Raw genomic sequence first — 24,329 nt, forward strand, 5'->3', positions numbered from 1 at the left:
TTTATTTTACTGTAAGAAGTTAAATTTATTTACTTCATTGCAAATATCACATGAAAAATTGAATCGTCCAGTGGTTTGGGTAACGGAAAACTGTGAAAGTTTCCCTAAATTTACGAACGCATATAGTTTTATGAAAGCAACTTATACTTAGTGCCAAAGCATCATTTGTCCTTCTTGTATTCAAATGATTAAAAAAATCAGAAAAGGGAGGGAGCATAAAATTTTTGTGCAGTATATAACAAATATACAAAGTTTGTTCAAATTAATTCATTCACCATAAACATCTGTCCGTTAACACTTTCTCTGTTAAAATGGCAATTTGTTATAAACTCTCTGAATAATATTTTTACAACCCTAAAGATTGATAGTGGATGTGAAGTTGTCTGCAGAGTGCCTGAGAGTAGCATTGTTTGGTACTGATTTCTCCCAATGCCTTGCACAGATTTGAGAATGGGGGATGAGGGGGTGGGGTGGGAGGAGGTCTGTGGAGCCGGACTAAACGTATCTGTAGGTAGATGCACATCTTGGCTTCCCTGCTTTCTAGTGTTGTGACCTTGAGCAAGGTACTTAACCTCTCTCAATTGTCACATCTGTCAAATAAGGATATTAACAGAGTGGAGTCACATCTTTGTTAAATGCCAGGTTCTTAAGGGGAAAATTTATTCATTGTCAAAATCACCCTTAAATTCTTCAGGTCATCACTAACTCACCAGGACATCAGCCATGGGTAGCTCCAAAGTCAAACATCTTTTATTCCTCCTTGCGCTTTGGTGTGGCTCCCCTTTCTCTGAACATAGGATGCCAATGTCTCATTAAGAAGAAGGGCCAGAATGGCCCGAGACTAGAAGAACGTGTCCGTCTGTGTGTCTGTCTCTCTCTCCCTTTCCCTTACTTCCTTCCTCTCCCTCCTCCGCCCTCTCCTCTCCCTCCCCTTATTTATTATTTTTTGTTTGCGGTACGCGGCCCTCTCACTGTTGTGGTTTCTCCCGTTGCGGAGCACAGGCTCTGGACGCGCAGGCTCAGCGGCCATGGCTCACGGGCTCAGCCGCTCTGCGGCATGTGGGATCCTCCTGGACCGGGGCACGAACCCGTGTCCCCTGCATCGGCAAGTGGACTCTCAACCACTGCGCCACAAGGGAAGCCCTCTCCCTCCCCTTCTATGACCTATTATGGTTGAATGACGGATAGCAAGAGAGATGAGTATATTATCTAATATATCCTAATTCCTACCTCATTAGGTTACTTTCTATCCATATAAATATTTATCTGTCATAAATACTGGATGGTATTATTGTTACTGCTAGCCCTATGGATTTTTAAAATATTTGTTACTCTAATAATTGTATATAAGTGATTAAACCACATGGCTAAGGGCTTCCCTGGTGGCGCAGTGGTTAAGAATCCACCTGCCAATGCATGGGACATGGGTTCAAGCCCTGGTCCAGGAAGATCCCACATGCTGCGGAGCAACTAAGCCCTTGCACCACGACTACTGAGCCTGTGCTTTAGAGCCCGCGAGCCACAACTACTGAACCCGAGAGGCACAACTGCTGAGGCCGTGTGCCCCAACTACTGAAGCCTGCACACCTAGAGCCCATGTTCCACAACAAGAGAAGCCACCACAATGAGAAGCCACTGCAATGAGAAGCCCGCGCACCGCGACAAGGAGTAGCCCCCGCTCGCCGCAACTAGAGAAAGCCCGCATGCAGCAACGAAGACCCAATGCAGCCCCCCAAAAAATTATATAAATAAATTTTTAAAAAGAAAACACATAGCTATTAATTTTTATTTTTGAAAACTTATGAAATAATTTATACCCACAGTTTTTATGACTTGCTTTTATGCACGGTATTCTCTCTAATGTACTTAAAAAATTTTTTTTATTAGGGTATAGTTGATTTACAATACTGTGTTAGTTTCAGGAGTACAGCAAAGTGAATCAGTTATACATATACGTATATACACTATTTTTTAGATTCTTTTCCCATATAGGTCATTACAGAGTATTGAGTAGAGTTCCCTGTGGTATACAGCAGGTCCTTACTAGTTAGTTATTAGTCCTTATTTATTTTTGGCCGCATTGGGTCTTCGTTGCTGGACGCGGGATTTCTCTAGTTGTGGCGAGCAGGGGCTACTCTTTGTTGTGGTGCGCAGGCTTCTCACTGTGGTGGCTTCTCTTGTGGAGCACAGGCTCTAGGCGCACAGGCTTCAGTAGTTGTGGCTCACGGGCTTAGTTGCTCCACGGCATGTGGGATCTTCCCAGACCAGGGCTCGAACCCGTGTCCCCTGCATTGGCAGGCAGATTATTAACCACTGCGCCACCAGGGAAGTCCTCTCTAATGTATTTTTAAAACAAACAAAACCTCTGTAACATATCAGTTTTTCCTAATCATGTTTTCAATGAAAAGTATTCACTTAAATAACACTTTTATAGTAAATATTTAAGTTGTGATAGTGTGAATACATATTTATTCTTAGTCAAACCAAATTATTTTAGACGGGTGATAGACATATAAGAACTTTCATTCTTACAGTGGGGGGGAGAAAAGAATCACAAAGGTTTTATTTGACTAGGAATTACTTGACTTGGAGATTTAGAAGTTATGGAAATAATCATCTCTTAATCTCATTTTATGAACTGCCAGTGATTTTGGAACATATCCATAGCTATGAAAGACGTTTTGTAACTAGGTTTAAAACAATTTTTGACCTTAACCAGCGGCCCTACATGACAAGTTTTTGTTTATTTTTCTACTTAACTTACTCAAGAAAAGTGAAGAAAGAAAATCAGTTCAAGAAACCAGCCAGCAGCCTGCCAATGCAGGGGACACAGCTCGAGCCCTGGTCTGGGAAGATCCCACATGCCACGGAGCAACTGAGCCTGTGCGCCACAACTACTGAGGCCGTGTGCCACAATTACTGAAGCCCACGCACCTAGAGCCCCTGCTCCGCAACAAGAGAAGCCACCTCAGTGAGAAGCCTGCACACAGCAACGAAGAGTAGCCCCTGCTCGCTGCAACTAGAGAATGCCCGTGTGCAGCAACGAAGACCCAACACAGCCAAAAATAAATAAATAAATAAATAAATATATTAAAAAAAAAAAAAGAATACGGCCAACAGATCCTATTCCTAACATCTGCTAGTGAAATAGTGATACAAAACATTTTGTTTTCATAAATAGATTTATTGGGTTCAAGTTAGAAAAATAAAACTGAATTTGAAGACTTAGGCTGGAAAACAGTAGAAATCTTATATATATTTTTTAAGATTTAGAGCTTTCTGTTTAAATAAGTTCAACATAAGTGACTACACTTTAAAAAATATTTTTACTTAATTAAAGGCAAACCTTGAAGTAAATGGAATTAGAAGAAGCAAGACAGCTAGGAGAAGATGCTTAAAATCATTGAAGGAAATATTCAACCTACCAAGAAATGCTATCTATTCATTAATTTAATAGTACTAAGCCCCATTATAATTTTTTTGCCTTCATAGCTTTTGCAATTCAACCAATCCTTTCTTTTTCCTTGTCTGAGACACATTTTTTTCCTATTCAAATATATACATACAAAAGTTATGAGGGAATTAATAAAATTCCTGAAGTTAACAGCTGTTATTTTCCATAGAACTTTAAAAGTGATTTTTGAAAATTAAAGAAATAATTCTCAAAGGAAGTTTTAGCAAGTAGAAAACTGGAACTGAGAAAAGGGAAGAGGGACTTCCCTGGTGGCACAGTGGTTAAGAGTCTGCCTGCCAATGCAGGGGACACGGGTTTGATCCCTGGTCCAGGAAGATCCCACATGCCACGGAGCAACTAAGCCCGTGCGCCACAACTACTGAGCCTGCGTGCCACAGCTACTGAAGCCTGCACGCCTAGAACCCGTGCTCTGCAACTGCAACAAGAGAAGACACCGCAATGAGAAGCCTGTGCACCACAACAAAGAGTAGACCCCACTCACCACAACTAGAGAAAGCCCGCACGTAGCAACAAAGACCCAACGCAGCCAAAATTAATTAATTATTAATTTTTTTAATAAAAAGAAAAGGGAAAGATGATTCAATCTGGTCCTAAATCTTCCAGTCTCAGATTGGACTAATGTTTGCCTCAAATGAAAGAAGGCCCAAGACTCCTAAAGAAAATAAACATTCTCAGTAGGCAATGTGGTGTTTGAAAAGTTCAAAGACATGATGTGAAGGGAACAAAGATTATCTTTTCCTATTTTGCCATCATTGTCCTCTCAACTGATTTCTAGGGAATATGAATCTTCATTGTTTTGTCTAAAAAGTATACTAAAACAGTTCAAAAGTCATGAGAAATGCCAGTCATAATTGGAACTTCTCTGAGCACACTAGTTTACACATTTCTAAAGGAGAAAAGAGACTCTTTCAAAGTGTACTTCGAAAGTTTCACAGAATAGTGGTTTAGAATCAGAATCACAGGAAAAACATTCAGCGATCATGTCATTTAGACGTGGGTGTAATGCACAAGGACCCATGAGACCCTAACTTTTCTCCAGCTCACTTAAGAGGATTCTGGCTTGGCCAGCTTAGTCTCTTCCCTTCCTCTGCTCTCTGAAAATCCAAACCCTCCTTTTGGACTCTACAAAATAAAATTGAGGCAGGAGAGGAGAAGCTGGAAAAGAAAGGCATGAGGGGCTGGGGGGGAGCGGTTCAGAGGACTGTGGGACATATTCTAGTATGTGACAAAAGTACATGGAAAAGGGAAAATAGAGTATTTTAAAAGATTTCTTGGACCCCTTCATGGTTTTTGAAATATGCAAGCAAAAGAGTTATTTTGAAATTACTCTTTGGTGGCTCCAATACCTCTCTAAGACTGAGCCAAGTGGGTTACTGCTTTATACAAATATATTTACAAGGGCAGTAAAAAGGATCAGTTCAGGCCTACATTCTTCACATAGATTGGCCAGTTTCCTTAGTGAAGATGTTTTCAATTTAGAGATATGTAGAACCTGAATAGTTAAACAATGTTGAACAGTTGAGCTAGGCATTTGAGGTTTATAGTTTTTTGAGATTTTTAATTTCACAATTAGATTTGCTGTCCAGGTTTCCAAGAGAAGAGAGAAAGGAAAAAAGAAAAAGTTATCCAGAAGAGCATGTATTCTTCAGGAGTGATAAAATCTGGCACAGTGGAAGATTCATTTACATGTCAATGTACTTATAGATAAATGATTGAAAGATAAGATGCCATGTCATATGAAGGATTTTTCTCTCCTTCACAAAAGTGTAATAAATTATTTCATAGTTAAGAAATTCTGATCTTATAGGAACTTTCCAAATCCTTGAACTCATGGTTCCTTGCCCTCCTTAAGTCTATTCCTGGGTTGTCAAACCAGCCTAGCTGTAAGTCTAGACCAGTGGTTCTCAACCAGGTAGGACTTCCCCATCCTACACTCAGGGGACATTTGGCAATATCTAGGAACATTTTTGGTTGTCATGACTTGGGGTAGGGGGGTAGGGATGCTACTGGCATCTGGTGGGTAGAAGCAGGTGATACTGCAAAGCATCCTACAATGCACAGGACAGCCTCCCACAACAAAGAATGATCTAGTCTCAAATGTCAATAGTGTCAACATTGAGAAAGCTTTATCCAGAGCTTTCCTCTGAGATTACCTTAGTGTCCTACTTCTCCAGTCATAGTCTCTTAGCTTCCACCTTCCTGTTATTCTTCTGAGCCAGTCCTTGCCTCGCTTATTACCACCAATTTCTCAACCTATGCCATCTTCATTAGACCAGTGGACTTTTCCACCAGGCACCTTTGTTAATCTGCAGTCCTTCCTCATAGTTCAGCTTGGGAGGAACGTGATGTGAGGCCCAGTATAGAACAGTAATAAACAATGTGGGCTTTGGGTATAATTTAGGTAAGTTAAAATCCCAGATCCACCACTTACTACTAATATAACCTTGGCCAAGTTTCTTAGCCGCTCAGTGCCTCAGTTTCCCCACCTGAAAAAAATGTGGATTTCATCAGGTGGGGAAACTGATAATATCGCCACCATCAATCATCATCATCAACATCATCATCATCATATCAGATCCCATTAGGGGTTTCAGTCTTATAGATCAGTGATTTTTCCAGGATTGGAAAATCATGGAACTGTTTAGGGGGATAACAAAGGTGTTCTGCTTGCATTTTTTATCAGACCTTTATTACACAAAGTTTATAATCATTATATATTATGTATATACTATGTACATATATACTGTGTATATATCATGTACGTACTATGTATGTACTATGTACATTTCATAGTAAATACGTTGAATGACTCATTTCTATATGATATAGGTATAGTCAGGGATAAGTTCATAAAGCAATTTATGTCCTTACATAAAGCACTAAAAATAATTAGCTTTTATTTGCAGGGGGCAATACTTGTGACAGTACTAGATCGCACATTAGGCTGAATTAAGGACATAAACTCTTGTTTAACAGTTGAGCTTGTGAGAGTGTGTTGTCTGGGGGGGCAGCAGGGGGGAGGGGCACAAATAGATGCATGAGTTCTGCTTTGGGAAATGCTTAAAGGGCAAAACCACAATATAGAAAATGGAAAAAATGTATAGTTTGCCTGAGCTTTTCCTATTTTGATACTTTAAAACTTATGTGTTATGAATTGTGTGAAACTGTCACCAAACTTCAGGCTAGTTTTCTTTAATATGGCATCCCATTCAAACATTTGAAAATGGCCTTTTGCACTATTTTAATTATCCTATCTGTTTTAATCTTTCAGATCATAAGGCCTATGGATTCTCGGCCTCAAAAGATCATCAAGTAGTCACAGCAATAGAGTATCAAGGTAGAGTACCTTACTGATTTTCACGGTCTGTATTGTTGAAATAACTCACAGAGATGACACACGTTAGTGCCTTTCTGTTTGTCAGGAACCTCAGTCTCACTTCACGCTAACTCCCCTGCTGAAATGCTGCTCCCTGCTGTTTCCCCCTTGAGAACCCGTTCTCCACCTCCTCAGTAGAAATTTTGGACATTCCGCGACAGACCTGATGTACAAAGACTGTCTCATTATGTAAAGTATCTGCAACAAATCAAATCTAATTTGTAAAACTGGGAGAAGGAGATCTTGCAAAGTTTCCAGTCAACTAAATTTGGTAAATGGGAATTAACACTGCAAACCCCACTCTATGTATTTAAGAGAACGTTAATATAGCCTATTGTTGGGGTATCATTTTGCTATTTATTTTAACCTCTTAAAATATTTATAAGGGAGGAGTTGGTATTTAACAGGTGTAAAGTTTCAGTTTTGCAAGATGAAAAAGTTCTGGAGATTGCTTGCACAACAATGTGAATGTATTTAACACTACTGAACTGTACAGTAAAAATCATTAAGAAGGTAAATTTTAAGTTATGTATATTTTATCACAATTAAAATTTTTTTAAGGATCTAATAACCAAAAAGAATTATGAGCCTTTATAAATTTACTTCAAATGTTGACTATCTACTACTTCTCTGAAGGGTTTTTGCCTAGAACACATTAATAATACTGGGCAACCTGAAAAATTACTGTTTCTTAAATGTGATGCTTCTTTAGACCATAAACATTTAAGAAACTGATTTCAAATGTCTGATCCCTTTTCTTTAGGCATGTCTTAGTTTCCTGCAGTTGGAGAGAGATAGGTTTGGAGTAAAGAGAAAAAGATTTAAAAAGGGGGCCTGATGTGAGAAGAATTAAATTATCTAGTATTTAACCAGTCATGCCTGGCATAGAGTAAGTTATATGTGCTTGTTAAATAATAATATGCTATAATAAGAATCAGTGAATCAGTCATTCACTTAAATAATTATTTAGGTTATTCAGGTTCTTTGAAGTCCTAATATTTTACATGATTAAGCTAATAAAACACTCTTTATCATGACGTAGTTTTAAATGGGGAGAGGTGGGAAAAAGAAATTAATGATTGGTAGTAATTTGGGACTATGGAGTACTTATAGGAAAGACAAACACGGCTGGGTGAGATGCCAAAAAGGAGACTGGAAAAGCCAATGAGTGAGCACAGTGAGAGGAAAAGATGGAGCAGGATATCCATGTGGGACAAAGGAAACGAAGTTAATTTCTCTCACTTTTTACTTCTCTGGAGGATCTTACTGTTGGGTCCAGCTGGATACCGTGGATATTCATCTCTGCCTCCCCAGGCCCTACGCCATGATATCTGAATTAGGATGCCAAAAGTATATTCTTTAGTCTTACATTACTTTAAAAAAATGTATTAAGGTGAAATTCACATAACATAAAATTCACGATGTTAAAGTGAACAATTAAGTGTCATTTATTATATCCACAATGTTGTGTGACCACCACCTCTGTCTAGTTTCAAAGCATTTCCAACACTCTAAACTAAAACCCTGTACCATTTTTATATCACTTTAAAATGTGTTTTATTTTTAAAATAAATCCTTCTACAGATAGGAAATAGAAAATCCTTCTATGTTTATTGCAATCAAATGTTAGTCTTATTTACTCCCAAGTAAGTATTTTCTATTTTTTTAATCTTGCCTCTGCTCCTTTTAATTAAAAATTACATTTTGATTCTATTTTATATGTGCTCCAATCATTCCAACTTGGCTTTCCATAAAGCAAAAATAAATTTCTATCTATCTTCTTCAACATTTCACTTTTAGGATATTTTATGCAGTAACTTAATTTTACTTAAAGTCTAAAATATTTTTTTTGTTTTTACTTTTTTAAATTGAAGTATAGTTGATTTACAATGTTGTGTTAATTTCTGCTGCACAGCAAAGTGACTCGGTTGGTTATGCATATGTACATTATACATTCTTTTTTATATTCTTTTCCATTACAGTTTATCCCAGGACATTGAATATAGTTCCCTGTGCTATACCTTGTTGTAGGACCTTGTTGTCCATCCATTCTATATGTAATAATTTGTATCTACTAACCCTAATCTCCCAGTCTATCCTCCCCCACCTTCCCTCCCCCTTGGCAACCACAAGTCTGTTCTCTATGTCTGTGAGTCTGTTTCTGTTTTTTAGATAGGTTCATTTGTGTCATATTTTAGATTCCACATAAAAGTGATATCATATGGTATTTGTCTTTCTCTTTCTGACTTACTTCACTTAGTATGATAATCTCTAGCAGCATCCGTGTTGCTGCAAATGGCTTTTTCTTTTTTTTAATTTATTTATTTTATTTTTGGCTGTGTTGGGTCTTTGTTGCTGCGCGCAGGCTTTTCTCTGGTTGCAGCGAGCGGGGGCTACTCTTCGTTGCAGTGCGCGGGCTTCTCATTGCAGTGGCTTCTCTTGTTTCAGAGCACGTGGGCTTCAGTAGTTGTGGCACTTGGGTTCAGTAGTTATGGCTCACGGGCTCCGGAGTGCAGGCTCAGTAGTTGTGGTGCATAGGCTTAGTTGCTCTGCAGCATGTGGCATCTTCCCAGACCAGGGCTTGAACCCATGTCCCCTGCATTGGCGGGCAGATTCTTAACCAATGCGCTACCAGGGAAGCCCCCTGTAAATGGCTTTTTTTTTTTTTTCATGGCTGAGTAGTTAGTATTCCACTGTATATATGTACCACCTCTTCTTTATCCATTCATCTGTCGATGGACATTTAGGTTGTTTCCATGTCTTGGCTAATGTGAATAGTGCTGCTATGAGCATAGGGGTGCATGTATCTTTTTAAATTATAGTTTTGTCGGGATATATGCCCAGGAATGGGATTGCTGGATCATATGGTAATTCTATTTTTAGTTTTCTGAGGGACCTCCATACTGCTTTCTGTAATGGCTGCACGAGCTTACATTCCCACCAACAGTGCAAGAGGTTTCCCTTTTCTCCACACCCTCTCCAGCATTTGTTATTTGTAGACATTTTAATGATGGTCATTCTGACCAGTGTGAGATGACACCTCATTGTAGTTCTGATTTGCATTTCTCTAATGATTAACAATATTGAGCATCTTTCATGTGCCTCTTGGCCATCTGTATGTCTTCTTTGGAGAAGTGTGTATTTAGGTCTTCTGCCTATTTTTTGATTGGGTTGTTTGTTTTTTTGTTGTTGAGTCGTACTAAAATATTTTATGATTTGTGTATATGTGTGTTCCCCCCAGTTCATTCAGTTTTTTGTCTCTTGTCTCTATGATGTCAAACAATCATGAATTAATTAATTCCTTCTTTTCAGTACTGCTTTTCTGTATCACCTCCCATAGTGATGCCAAAAGCAGAATGAGAGTAAAGCAAGCGCTGCTCTGCCAGGCTTGTAAGTTACATGAGCAGCCTTATGCAGAGACCACAACCCTGAGAGAAATAAATCAGAATTTAATAGCATGCTTTTCTCCACAGAAGTAATAATTTATGGTAATTCTCCAGAACTACTTTGGTAGTATACATTCTCTTCTTGCATTATGTAAGATTTTGATGATTTTTAACTTGAGCACAGAGAATGAAATCAAACAAGAGTCAACAATACAGAATCTTAGAAAAATTAAAATTCACAGTGGTTCTAGCTGTGTGATTCCTTAAAGTGATTATTTTGCTACATGTTGAACAAATGCTTTTTCCAAACAAAGAATTATCTTTTCTCAATCCAAACTGGAACAGATATTTTTGGCAATGTAATAATCATCTTAATAGAAAAACTTGGTGCATTTTTCTGTTCTAATATGCCTTGCTTTGAGAAAGTATGATTTATGTCTATATTATTTTCTTTACTGTCTCAAACACAGGAAACACTTTAGCTCAAATCTGAGTAATTTGGGGGTAGATTTATGATGGTATTAAGTATGGATTTCTACCATGCCAAGGCAAGCTTACAACTACAAATAAGAGAAGTGCCTCATTGGTAAAAGTAATAATAACCATTCATGGAACATGGACTATATACAGAGTACCATGTACACCCAAGTATGTAAATATATTATCTCATTTAATCTTTACCACAACTTTGCAAGATGAGTAATGTTGTTCTTGTTATTTTACAGATGTGAACACAATCACATCTTTTTTTAAAAAAGTTAAATAATTTGCTCAATATCACACATCTGGTTTATGGCAGAGGTCTAACTTCAAAGCCTGTGCCTTAAACTACTATATTATGGCATAATAATGCCGAGGGCTAGACACAGAAAATTATGCTGGCCATGAATGTTGAATTTGGGCTGAAAAGAGAGAGGTGAGTCCATGGTAGTTAGCTTCTCAGTTCACTTGGTTCTTTATCCTCAGATGTTGGCCCCATGATTCAGTAGATTTACTGTTTCTCACAGTTTTTGAGGTCAAGGTGTTCCCCTGCTTGGAACACTCCCAAAGAACCACAAGGCGAAATTCAGATTCCAGGAACTTCAAAAATTCAAATTCCCTCTTTTAAGTCTTTGGTTAATTATCACCTTCTAAATGAGGTGAACTCTGACTACTCTATTTTTTTAAAACTGCACCCCCATTCCCCAGATTCCCAAACTTCCTGTACTCTGATCTACTCTTATTTTCATAGCACTCATGACCTCTTAACGTACTATATAATTCACTTTGTGATGTTTCTTGTGTGTCTGACCCCCTGCAAATTGTAAGATCCCAAAGGGGAGGGATCTTTGTTTTGCTCACTGCTATAGCTCAAGAAGAATGCTGGACACACAGTAAATACTCAATATATTTTGGACAAATTGCATAGACCATTTCTCCACATTTTATATGGTCAATGAGATTGAGGCTGGAGTGGAGTCACTTCACTTAAGAAAACCATTGGTTACATTTTTAACATAATTTCTGCAGAGGTTTTCCATAGAGTAATGAGTATAGAAATCAGGAAGAATTCACCAAAAGGAGTGTGTGTGTGTGTGTGTGTGTGTGTCCAGTTAAATATGTGAAACAATATGATTATTTGACTGTAAATTTATTCCTAAGACCTAGGAGTGTGAGCTAAAAATGAGTGTGGGTGTGTGTTTAATTGCTGGAAACTCAACAAAATACGGGAAGGAAACCTATCTAGAGCTCAAGACTCCGGAAGGCCACCACCCATTCTCCTTAATCAACAGAACAGAGCTATGTTTCCTCAGACAAGTCCCTCGGCACACATTTGTCTGTGTAGCATAATTGTAAACATGCCTGTAAAATGATGTCTGTTTGTAACATAAAACCTTTTAAAACTAGGCATTCAAAAAATAAAAAAAAACCTAGGCATCCTTAAAAAAAATTTTTGGATTTTTTCCCTTGTCTTTCTTTTCTCTATCCTACTTTCTATCTTCCATTACCTGTTATTCTATTTCTATATTTTTGGCAATGTGTGTGAAACTAAAAAAAAATTAGAAACTACATTTTAACAGAAAAATCATAATTCTGTCACACAGAAATCATCACTGGGTTAATATTTCATACATATTCATACAGGCTTTTTGTCCATATCTATGTGTATACTTTTAATAAAACCTGGGATAAATATTATAAGTATTGCTTTCTAATCTACCATGTCATGTAATATCCTGAATTATTTTTTTTTAATGGCATTAAGTCTGCTTAACATCAAAATCAGAGGTATGAGAAGGATTTTAACATAGTTTCTCTTCTAGTCAAAGATACTGTGTTTTTTAGGTCAAACTGTATGCATTGTGGAGGAAAAAAAGTTTCAGAAATATGAAGTTGAGGGAACTCTGCCCAGTACTCTGTAATAACCTATATGGGAAAAGAATCTGAAAAATAATGGATATATGTACATGTATACCTGAATCACTTTGCAGTACACCTGAAACTAACACAACATTGTAAATCAACTATATTCCAATATAAAATAAAAACTTAAAAAAAATATGAATTTGACACTCCGGAGAGCTGGCTGAAACATACTTTAAAAATAGTTAGAACTAGGGCTTCCCCGGTGGCGCAGTGGTTGAGAGTCCGCCTGCCGATGCAGGGGACACGGGTTCGTGCCCCGGTCCAGGAGGATCCCACATGCCGCGGAGCGGCTGAGCCCGTGAGCCATGGCCGCTGAGCCTGCGCGTCCGGAGCCTGTGCTCCACAACGGGAGAGGCCACAACAGTGAGAGGCCCGCGTACGAAAAAAAAAAAAAAGTTAGAACTAGAGGTTTCCATTTGGCAACTTGAAGTAGTTGGCAGGCAAGCCCTGGGTTTTTCTTCCGTCCGTCATCTTGTTTGGACAGTTAAAAGAGGGGGCTCCTTGGGTAGTTCCAGGAATTCTTTAATGACATAAGTGCAGTAAATTGCCCGTGGTAAAGTAACCTTAGTGAGCTACATTGAGGCAGTTAAACCTGATGCCAAGATGAAATCTTTGAATAATTTTTCTGGATTGAGGTGAGGGGGTGGGAGTCAATGATTTATTAGGAGACCATATTGGGTGTGTATTAATGTATTTTCAGAGAAGGTTATCAAAAAAGGGATCTGAGTGAGGATGTAGCATGTTGAGGGACCATTTGGGGTTCCATAGCATGGTCTGGGCTGGGCTAAGTGCCTTTCTTAGGCAGTAGGTGTGAAGCATCCACTATTTACCTCCATCCTGGCACTCATCACCTTGGACTGAAATTACACTGTCTTATTTGTCTCTTCTACCAGACTGTAAACTCCTTGAAGACTGAGATGGGGAAGAAAAAGATAAATAATTAATCATAGCTGCCATTTTTAAAGACTTACTATGTCCAGGCATGTATGCTTTGCATATATTATTGTATATTAAGACTCAACAACTCTATGAGATACTATCTTATTTTACAGATGATAACTGAAGCTCAAGAACTAGGGAAAGTAGCATAGTGTCACAAAATTATTTTGTGAAATAATCATAATGCTTTCAATTCATCTTTGAATTAAGCCAACATGGTACCTGTTGAGGAAATTTATGAATAAATAAATGAATGGATAAAATAATAATTTAAGGATGTTAAAAATTTATTAAATAAGTAAAATATTATTTCAGAGGGACAATTTTTTTAAAAAGTATTTTTGTTTTTGTTCCTAGAGGTTATTTTAGCCTGTAAATACCCAAAGAAGACCATTTCCTCCAGATTGGAGTGGAAGAAACTGGGGCACAGTGTCTCCTTTGTCTACTATCAACAGGCTCTTCAAGGTAAGATGCTGGGACTCGATAAGGTGAGAGCAAGAGAGCACCAAATACCCCAGGTCCTTTAATTAACCAATGAGGGCAGGACATGGCTGATGACTGAGAATGTGTTTCTCTAAGTGTGAGATGAAACCAATAGAGACTGAGACCCAAAACACAACAACCACAAAAACAGAGGACAGGGAACAGAAGAAGTTCACCTCCATGCACGAACTCCATGGAGGCCCTGGACCCCTCATTTCTCATCTCACTTCTAGAGGATGTAAGATGCAATTGTTCTTGGGGCCCAGTAGATTAAACTCTTGCGGGAAAGGAAGAAAAGATGGTGTGGGGTTGGGATGGAGGGTCATTGCTCAATTGTAGTAACTTTACCCTATTTCCATATCACCATTGAGAAAGCAAGGCCATCACTGAGAAGTTTAGGGAGTTAAGACTTAGGGGAAGGTAAATACAGCTACCCTTATCCAGTGCTTTCTTTTTTACATTTTTTATTGTTATACATTTCTTTATACTCCGTATCCTTCTTGTTGAATATATAGTGAGCTTTTAATTTAAAGTATTGGTAATGATAGATAAAATGCAATGGTGTCTGGGATTTAGTTCAAAATAATCCAGTGGTTAAAGGTGCAGATGTAGTAAGACAAGCGTAGCATTGATTAAAATTACAGTTGGGTGATGGTTTGTTGAGGTTCATTTTACTATATTCTCTAATTTTGTGCATGCTTGAAATTTTCCATTATAATTATTTAAAAAGTTGGAAATATAACTTAAGTATAATAAACAGGTTATTATTTTAAAATATGTTTTACTTTAATTTTAAAGAATTAAACAAGTGAGCAAATGTTTAAAGTTCATAGAAAATTTAAAATATCCCTGTGGTTCTTACCTGTTAAGATAGGATTACGGGCAGCAGAGGCCTAATAGCACAGCTGTCTTTACTTGAGTTTTCTGTAATGCTAATCTAACGTGATACAAAACACTATTTTAATTCCGCACAAATTACTATCAAAAACTAATCCAAAGAATGTTTTTAAAGACGCCCTCACTTTCTTTTTTGTGGCAGTATCATGCAAGCCACCACACATAAAGTTACTGTTCCAGCTAGTTAAACTAGGCTCTCCAGTATCTTTTGAAGATGTGAATCTATTTATTCTAGCATACTAGAAAGGGGATGAGGCAGGAATGAGGGTTGAATTCTTTCAAATAAAATATGGGAATATGGAACTGAGTGTTCTTTTGTGAACAGTATGACGTTCTAAAAAAGAAATAGAAGTTTGAAAGAGCAGCACTCATATACAATTTTAAAATTGAGTTTATTAATAGGAAAATAAATGCAGTGGTTACTGAATGAAGTGACTAGAGAAAGGTAGTATATAGAAAGTTATTATACCATTATTAACATCATTGTCTTCTTTTTCTAAAAGGAGATTTTAAAGATCGAGCTGAGATGATAGATTTCAGCATACGGATCAAAAATGTTACGAGAAATGATGCCGGGAAATATCGTTGTGAAGTTAGCGCCCCATCTGAACAAGGTCAAAACCTGGAAGAGGATACACTCACTCTAGAAGTATTAGGTGATGTGCTTGTATCTGTGTGATTACTGTTCCCACCCTCATCCCCATCATCCAACCCTGGAGCAATGAGGCAACTCAGGGCCCTAGCGAGTGAAGTTATAAAGGTGGACCACCAGCACCGCCGTTCCTGCAAAATCTTGGCTATTACTCCTTTTCACCTTGTTGGCTGCTTAAATGTTACTGTTACTAACTTATTATGACAAAATCTCTTTTCAATTAAGATTCAGGTAAACCTTAATGGTCCTCCACTGTACATAGAAGCATTTTCCCCAAGAGTTTATTTTTTAACATCTTTACTGGAGTATAATTGCTTTACAATGGTGTGTTAGTTTCTGCTTTATCAAGAGTTTATTTTTCAACCATTTTCAGCATAGGTAGTAATTCTCTTACCATATAAAATAGTCTCTGGGCTTCCCTGGTGGTGCAGTGGTTGAGAGTCCGCCTGCTGATGCAGGGGAAACGGGTTCGTGCCCCGGTTCGGGAGGATCCCACATGCCGCGGAGCGGCTGGGCCCATGAGCCATGGCCGCTGAGCCTGCGCGTCCAGAGCCTGTGCTCCGCAACGGGAGGGGCCACAGCAGTGAGAGGCCCGCGTACTGCAAAAAAAAAAAAAAAAAGTCTCAAATGAGATGATAGAAAAGCAATAAAACAAAAAAAGTATAGGAATTAGCAGATGCAAGCTACTATATATATAGAATGAATAAACAACAAAGTCCTACTGTATAGCACAGGGAGCTATATATTCAATATCCTGTGATAAAACCATAATGGAAAAGAATATGAAAACCAATATATATATATATGTATAACTGAATCACTTTGCTGTACAGCAGAAATTAACACAACATTATAAATCAACTATACTTCAATAAAATAATTTTTTTTAAATGTAGGCTGGGGAAGTATAGAAGTTATTTTGGTAAAGAAAGGAAATTAGCATTTATTATGCAGGTAGTATGCATTAGGCTCTTTCACATGTGTAATTTTACTTAATCTTCACTGACAACCTGATTTTTACAGATGAGGAGATAGATGCTAAGTGATTTTCCTAAGGCTGCAGAGCTAGTAAGTATCTGGGCCAGGATTTGGATCCAGATGGGGTTAACTTCAAAGCCAATATATTTAGTTACTCTAAGACTCACTGATAGATAGTAACTGCCCATGATGACAACTGGTGGAGGAAATGATCAGTTCTTCTCCATAGATGTTACTATAAACTACTAAGCAAAGAGAATAAAACAACTGCTCTTCCTTTTTCTACATAGTCCAGGCTCTTTCTAAAATTCTAATGATGTACTTACTGTTATAGAAGAAATTTCATTCAGAAAACCTTGCAGGAGATTCAGCTGGTGTATTAGTCTTCTGCTACATACCAAATGATCACAAACTTAGCTTAAAACAACCATCCATTTATTAGCTCACAGTTCTGTAGATCAGAAGCTCAGCACAATGTGGCTGGGTTCTCTGCCCAGGATATCACAAGGCTGAGATCGAGGAGTCAGCTGGGCTCAATTATTGACTGGAGGCTCTGGAAGCAAATCTGCTGTCAAGCTCATTTATTCTTGTTGGCAGATTTCAGTTCCTTACGGTTGTAGAACTGAGGTCCCCTTTCCATGCTGGCTATCAGCTGGAGGCCACGCTCAGTTCCCAGAGGCACCACATTCCTTGCCATGGGGCCTCTCTATCTACAACCCAACAAAAGCATGTTGAATCCTTCTTGTGTTTTGAATCTCTGAATTTCCCTTCTGTGACCAGCCAGAGAAAACTACTTTTAAAGAGGTCATGTGGGGACTTCCCTGGTGGTCCAGTGGGTAAGACTCGACGCTTCCAATGCAGGGGGCATGGGTTTGATCCCTGGTCGGGGAACTAGATTCCGCATGCATGCCCGCAACTAAGAAGTCTGCAGGCCACAACGAAGATCCTGCATGCCACAAGACCCGGTGCAGCCTAAATAAATAAATTAATTAATTAATTAATTAATTAAATATTTTTTTAAAAAAAAGAGGTCATGTCATTAGGACAGACCCATCTAAATAATCTCCCCTACCTTAAAGACAAGAGATTTGGGACCTTAATTACATCTCTAAAATCCCTTCAGAGTAGCACCTACATTTGTGTTTGATTGAATAACTGAGAGAACGTGTACATACACCAGGGCCAGGGAATTTGGGGGACCGTGTTAGAACTCTGCCTACACAGACAATTCTGGATTTTCCTGGATTTAAGTAAAGTCTGGTTTACTTTACAAATCTCTGGGACCAGAATAACCTTAATTCAGGTATTCTCTGTCTTGGCCTGAATGGGATTTTAGTTTGAGTACTGATCCTGAAAATATACTCAGGTTTGACTTTGTTTGAATATAGTTGATAATAATACATGAAAATCATTGATGAGGGGAGAAGTAGAGATTGTTTATCTAGAAAAGAATAGCTGTTGTAGTAGCCAATGTAGTGTTTGCAAGTGTAACAGGTAAGCCCTGAACTCTCAGTGAGTGGCTTACATAATAGAAGTTTCTTTCTTATGTAAATAAAGTCTAAATAATTGGAGACAGAGATAGCAGTGGTGGAACTATATCGCCCTACTTAATGAAATCAGTAGGGACCCAAGCTAATGTAAGCATGACGTCTTTGATACATAGCTTTCTGAGGTCACCATGGGTATTGACACCTCCTTGGTAGTGGGAGGGGGAGGGGGAGGGGGAGGGAATAGATGGAGAATCATACAGGAAGCTTTTATGGATCAGGCATGGGAATAGCATATATGACTTTTCCCCAGATTCCATTGGTCAGAACTCATGCATGTGATCCCATCCGGCTACAAGGGGGCTGACAAATGTGGTCTAGCTGTGTGCCTGTGAGGAAAGGAAGTGGGTCTCTTGAACAAGTAGCCAGTCTCTGTCACAGGTGTCCAATAAATCCATCTTTAGCTGGCTGATAAAATCTTCATTTAGCTTGTAAATAACCAATGCTATTTGACTTCCATCCTCCAGTGGCTCCGGCAGTTCCATCATGTGAAGTACCCAGTTCTGCACTGCGTGGAACTGTGGTGGAGTTGCGATGTCAAGACAAAGAAGGCAACCCGGCTCCTGAATACACGTGGTTTAAGGATGGCATCCGTTTGCTAGAGAATCCAAAACTTGGCTCCCCAAGTGCCAACAGCTCATACACAATGAATACGAAATCTGGAACTCTGGTAAGGTCATTTCAAGCATTGGCCTAATAACTGTCTTGCATTTGGAAAAAAAAAATATTAGAACTAAAATAATGGAGAGTAGAGGGCTGATACCATTGCTCATTAAGTAGAGAGAGGAAAGGATAGCAGGAAGGATGGCGGCACTCATACAGGGAAGTGATGGAAAAGGCTGCCACAGGAGAGGAGAAGACAAAACAGAGAACTAGGGAGTTGGACACAAAAAGGTCTGCACCAGGGGCCTGACGCAGGCCAAGATGGAGTCCTGATGATGGATCAGGCCTGGAAAGGTACTAGGTGCAGTCTCATATTTATAATACCAGGGAAATGCATGAAAACTCCCTTGGGAAGGGGACCCTCCTACACTGTTGGTGGGAATGTAAACTGATGCAGCCACTATGGAAAACAGTATGGAGGTTCCTTAGAAAACTAAAAATAGAACTACCATATGATCCTGCAGTCCCACTCCTAGGCATATATCCAGAGAAAACTAATTTGAAAAGATACATGCACCTCAGTGTTCATAGTAGCACTGTTTACAGTAACCAAGACATAGAAGCAACCAAAATGTCCATTGACAGGTGAAAGGATAAAAAAGATGTGCTCTGTATATATATATATATATATATATATATATATATATATATACACACATACACACATATATATACACACACACATATATATCGCATATATTTCATTCTTTTATATTTATATATAAAAGAATGAAATAATGCCATTTGCAGCAACATGGATGGACCTAGAGATCATCATAATAAGTGAAGTAAGTCAGACAGAGAAAGACAAATATCATATGACATCACTTATCTGTGGAATCTAAAATGTGATACAGGGCTTCCCTGGTGGCGCAGTGGGTAAGAATCCGCTTGCCAGTGCAAGAGACACGGGTTCGAGCCCTGGTCCAGGAAGATCCCACATGCTGCAGAGCAACTAAGCCCATGCACCGCAACTACTGAGCCTGTACTCTAGAGCCCGCAAGCCACAACTGCTGAAGCCCGCGTGCCGCAACTACTGAAGCCTGCATGCCTAGAGCCAGTGCTCCACAGCAAGAGAAGCCACCACAATGAGAAGCCTGCGCACCGCAACAAAGAGTAGCCCCCGCTCACTGCAACCAGAGAAAGCCTGCGCGCAGCAGTGAAGACCGAACGCAGCCAAAAATTAATAAATAAATAAATATTTTTTTAAAAAGGTAAACAAGAAGGTCCTACTGTATAGTGCAGGGAACTATATTCAATATCTTGTAATCAACCATAAGGGAAAAGATTCTGAAAAGGAATAGAGATATACATGTATGTATAACAACACCAGAAACAAACACAACATTGTAAATCAACTATACTTTAATAAAAAAAAGTTTTTAAATAGAAAACTCTCTTGGGGATGCCCTGACCTCAGTACCAGCCGTGTGAGAATAGTGACTCTTGCCAACCTATGATAGGATGTCTGTGTCATTAAACTATTCCATGACTAGCTCGTCAACAATTGACTTTGTGACTTGAGTATCTATTACTTTAGATTTAGTCCAGATTGTCTGATCGATTGAAAAGCCTTTCTAAGGAATCCTGTTGGAAATCTGTAAAAAAGATCTTTAAAGTTAATGACATTTACAAATAAAAGTATTTTTACTGTTTTTGACTCTGACTTTTTAGGGTAGAGGTGGGGGTAAAAAAAAGACAATTAAATTTGAAGCTTTTTTTTTTTTAATTCAAAGTAATATGTCAGTTTAAAAATGCTGCATTTCCAGCAAGGCAGAGTCACTATCACAACCATTATCAAAAGAATCTTAAAGGCATGGTAATAACAATTTTAATAAATTTTTAGAGGAGGTATAATATTTCCTTTCATCCCTTCAATCTACAAGTGCATGATAACATTTAAAAACTAGATCCTGGGTAAGTAATAAAGCATATTGATAAAGTGACTGAAAGATAAACATATCGGTGGATTGATGTGGCTACTCCCTAAGGAAGGGATGCTCTGGCCCTTTCAGCGTCAGCAGGCTCAGTCAGCAGGTCCAAGTGATTTTACACTGAGAAATTGGGTAGAAGACCTGCTGTCACACTTGGTTATATTTACTTTTCAAATTTGTGTTTTCTTTTTTTTTTTTTTTTTTTTAAACATCTTCATTGGGGTACAATTGCTTTACAATGGTGTGCCAGTTTCTGCTCTACAACAAAGTGAATCAGCCATACATATACATATGTTCCCATATGTCTTCCCTCTTGCGTCTCCCTCCCTCCCACTCTCCCCATCCCACCCCTCCAGGCTGTCACAAAGCACCGAGCTAATATCCCTGTGCCTTGCGGCTGCTTCCCCCCAGCTATCTACCTTACTACGTTTGTTAGTGTGTATATGTCCATGACTCTCTCTCGCCCTGTCAAAACTCACCCTTCCCCCTCCCCATATCCTCAAGTCCGTTCTCCAGTAGGTCTGCGTCTTTATTCCTGTCTTACCCTTAGGTTCTTCATGACATTTTTTCCCCTTAAATTCCATATATGTTAGCATACGGTATTTGTCTTTTTCTTTCTGACTTACTTCACTCTGTATGACAGACTCTAGGTCTATCCATCTCATTACAAATAGCTCAATTTCATTTCTTTTTAAGGCTGAGTAATATTCCATTGTGTATATGTGCCACATCTTCTTTATCCATTCGTCCGATGATGGGCGCTTAGGTTGTTTCCATCTCCGGGCTATTGTAAATAGAGCTGCAATGAACATTTTGGTACACGACTCTTTTTGAATTTTGGTTTTCTCAGGGTATATGCCAAGTAGTGGGATTGCTGGGTCATATGGTAATTCTATTTGTAGTTTTTTAAGGAACCTCCATACTGTTCTCCATAGTGGCTGAACCAATTCACATTCCCACCAGCAGTGCAAGAGTGTCCCCTTTTCTCCACACCCTCTCCAGCATTTATTGTTTCTAGATTTTTTGATGATGGCCATTCTGACTGGTGTGAGATGATATCTCATTGTAGTTTTGATTTGCATTTCTCTAATGATTAATGATGTTGAGCATTCTTTCATGTGTTTGTTGGCATTCTGTATATCTTCTTTGGAGAAATGTCTATTTAGGTCTTCTGCCCATTTTTGGATGGGGTTGTTTGTTTTTTTGTTATTGAGCTGCATGAGCTGCTTGTAAATTTTGGAGATTAATCCTTTGTCAGTTGCTTCATTTGCAAATGTTTTCTCCCATTCTGAGGGTTGTCTTTTGGTCTTGGTTATGGTTTCCTTTGCTGTGCAAAAGCTTTGAAGTTTCATTAGGTCCCATTTGTTTATTTTTGTTTTTATTTCCATTACTCTAGGAGGTGGGTCAGAAAGGATCTTGCTGTGATTTATGTCATAGAGTGTTCTTCCTATGTTTTCTTCTAAGAGTTTGATAGTTTCTGGCCTTACATTTAGGTCTTTAATCCATTTTGAGCTTATTTTTGTCTATGGTGTTAGGGAGTGATCTAATCTCATACTTTTACATGTACCTGTCCAGTTTTCCCAGCACCATTTATTGAAGAGGCTGTCCTTTCTCCACTGTACATTCCTGCCTCCTTTATCAAAGATAAGGTGTCCATATGTGCGTGGGTTTATCTCTGGGCTTTCTATCCTGTTCCACTGATCTATCTTTCTGTTTTTGTGTCAGTACCATACTGTCTTGATTACTGTTGCTTTGTAATATAGTCTGAAGTCAGGGAGCCTGATTCCTCCAGCTCCTTTTTTCGTTCTCAAGATTGCTTTGGCTATTCGGGGTCTTTTGTGTTTCCATACAAATTGCGAAAATTTTTGTTCTAGTTCTGTGAAAAATGCCAGTGGTAGTTTGATAGGGATTGCATTGAATCTGTAGATTGCTTTGGGTAGTAGAGTCATTTTCACAATGTTGATTCTTCCCATCCAAGAACATGGTATATCTCTCCATCTATTTGTATCATCTTTAATTTCTTTCATCAGTGTCTTATAATTTTCTGCATACAGGTCTTTCGTCTCCTTAGGTAGGTTTATTCCTAGATATTTTATTCTTTTTGTTGCAATGGTAAATGGGAGTGTTTTCTTGATTTCACTTTCAGATTTTTCATCATTAGTATATAGGAATGCCAGAGATTTCTGTGCATTAATTTTGTATCCTGCTACTTTACCAAATTCATTGATTAGCTCTAGTAGTTTTCTGGTAGCATCTTTAGGATTCTCTATGTATAGTATCATGTCATCTGCAAACAGTGACAGCTTTACTTCTTCTTTTCCGATTTGGATTCCTTTTATTTCCTTTTCTTCTCTGATTGCTGTGGCTAAAACTTCCAAAACTATGTTGAATAAGAGTGGTGAGAGTGGGCAACCTTGTCTTGTTCCTGATCTTAGTGGAAATGCTTTCAGTTTTTCACCATTGAGGATGATGTTTGCTGTGGGCTTGTCATATATGGCCTTTATTATGTTGAGGAAAGTTCCCTCTATGCCTACTTTCTGGAGAGTTTTTATCATAAATGGGTGTTGAATTTTGTTGAAAGTTTTCTCTGCATCTATTGAGATGATCATATGGTTTTTCTCCTTCAATTTGTTAATATGGTTTATCACATTGATAGATTTGCGTATATTGAAGAATCCTTGCATTCCTGGAATAAACCCCACTTGATCATGGTGTATGATCCTTTTAATATGCTGTTGGATTCTGTTTGCTAGTATTTTGTTGAGGATTTTTGCATCTATGTTCACCAGTGATATTGGCCTGTAGTTTTCTTTCTTTGTGACATCCTTGTCTGGTTTTGGTATCAAGGTGATGGTGGCCTCGTAGAAGGAATTTGGGAGTGTTCCTCCCTCTGCTATATTTTGGAAGAGTTCGAGAAGGATAGGTGTTAGCTCTTCTCTAAACGTTTGATAGAATTCACCTGTGAAGCCATCTGGTCCTGGGCTTTTGTTTGTTGGAAGGTTTTTAATCACAGTTTCAATTTCAGTGCTTGTGATTGGTCTGCTCATATTTTCTATTTCTTCCTGATTCAGTCTTGGCAGGTTGTGCATTTCTAAGAATCAAATTTGTGTTTTCTCAGAGCAGGTGATGAAAAGCCCCAAGCCAAGTCTGAAAAGATATAGATTCACTTTCCTCAGCTCAACCCTTGAAATATCTGTGATGTCAAAGGGGTGCACCAGGGCAGAACCAGCATGGGTTATTTTCTGAAAAATGAGCAAAACAAAGACTCCAGTGTATGGAAGACAACGGCTTCCTTTTAATCACCAGTTATAATATCCTGGAAGATCATTTTCGGTTTTAGTCTAACTTTTGTTTATACATAACCTTGGCTTTGAGTTCATGGTGAATATCTTTAAAGGAGTCTGGCTCTTGGGACTGACGATTCCATAAAGTGAGAATACACAAGGGACTGCTTTCTATTGCACCATGTTGAAGGATACAGAAAGAAGAGGTATATGGGTAGTGGGTAGGGAAAAGAGAGGAAAAGGCCTTAAACAGATCAAAACCCTGGCTGTTTTTAGGCACATATATTACATGAGGATATAAGACAATAA

At 38.5% G+C, this 24,329-nt stretch overlaps 1 protein-coding gene across 5 annotated transcripts in view; it reads left to right on the forward strand.

Moving 5' to 3' along the window:
- JAM2 (junctional adhesion molecule 2) overlaps positions 1–24,329 on the forward strand; it is a 78,013-nt gene that overhangs the window by 39,929 nt on the left and 13,755 nt on the right. For 4 of the 5 annotated variants that reach the window (XM_032629319.1, XM_032629320.1, XM_032629321.1 and 1 more), the window contains exons 2-5: positions 6,747–6,812; positions 13,940–14,047; positions 15,466–15,618; positions 18,607–18,809. In XM_032629319.1, coding sequence (XP_032485210.1) covers positions 6,747–6,812; positions 13,940–14,047; positions 15,466–15,618; positions 18,607–18,809 — 530 coding nt within the window. The remainder of the gene's footprint in view (positions 1–6,746; positions 6,813–13,939; positions 14,048–15,465; positions 15,619–18,606; positions 18,810–24,329) is intronic. The other variant, XM_032629322.1, reaches the window with a different exon arrangement.

This window comes from Phocoena sinus, chromosome 4 (genome assembly GCF_008692025.1).
Source record: "Phocoena sinus isolate mPhoSin1 chromosome 4, mPhoSin1.pri, whole genome shotgun sequence".
Classification (NCBI taxonomy): Eukaryota; Metazoa; Chordata; class Mammalia; order Artiodactyla; family Phocoenidae; genus Phocoena; species Phocoena sinus.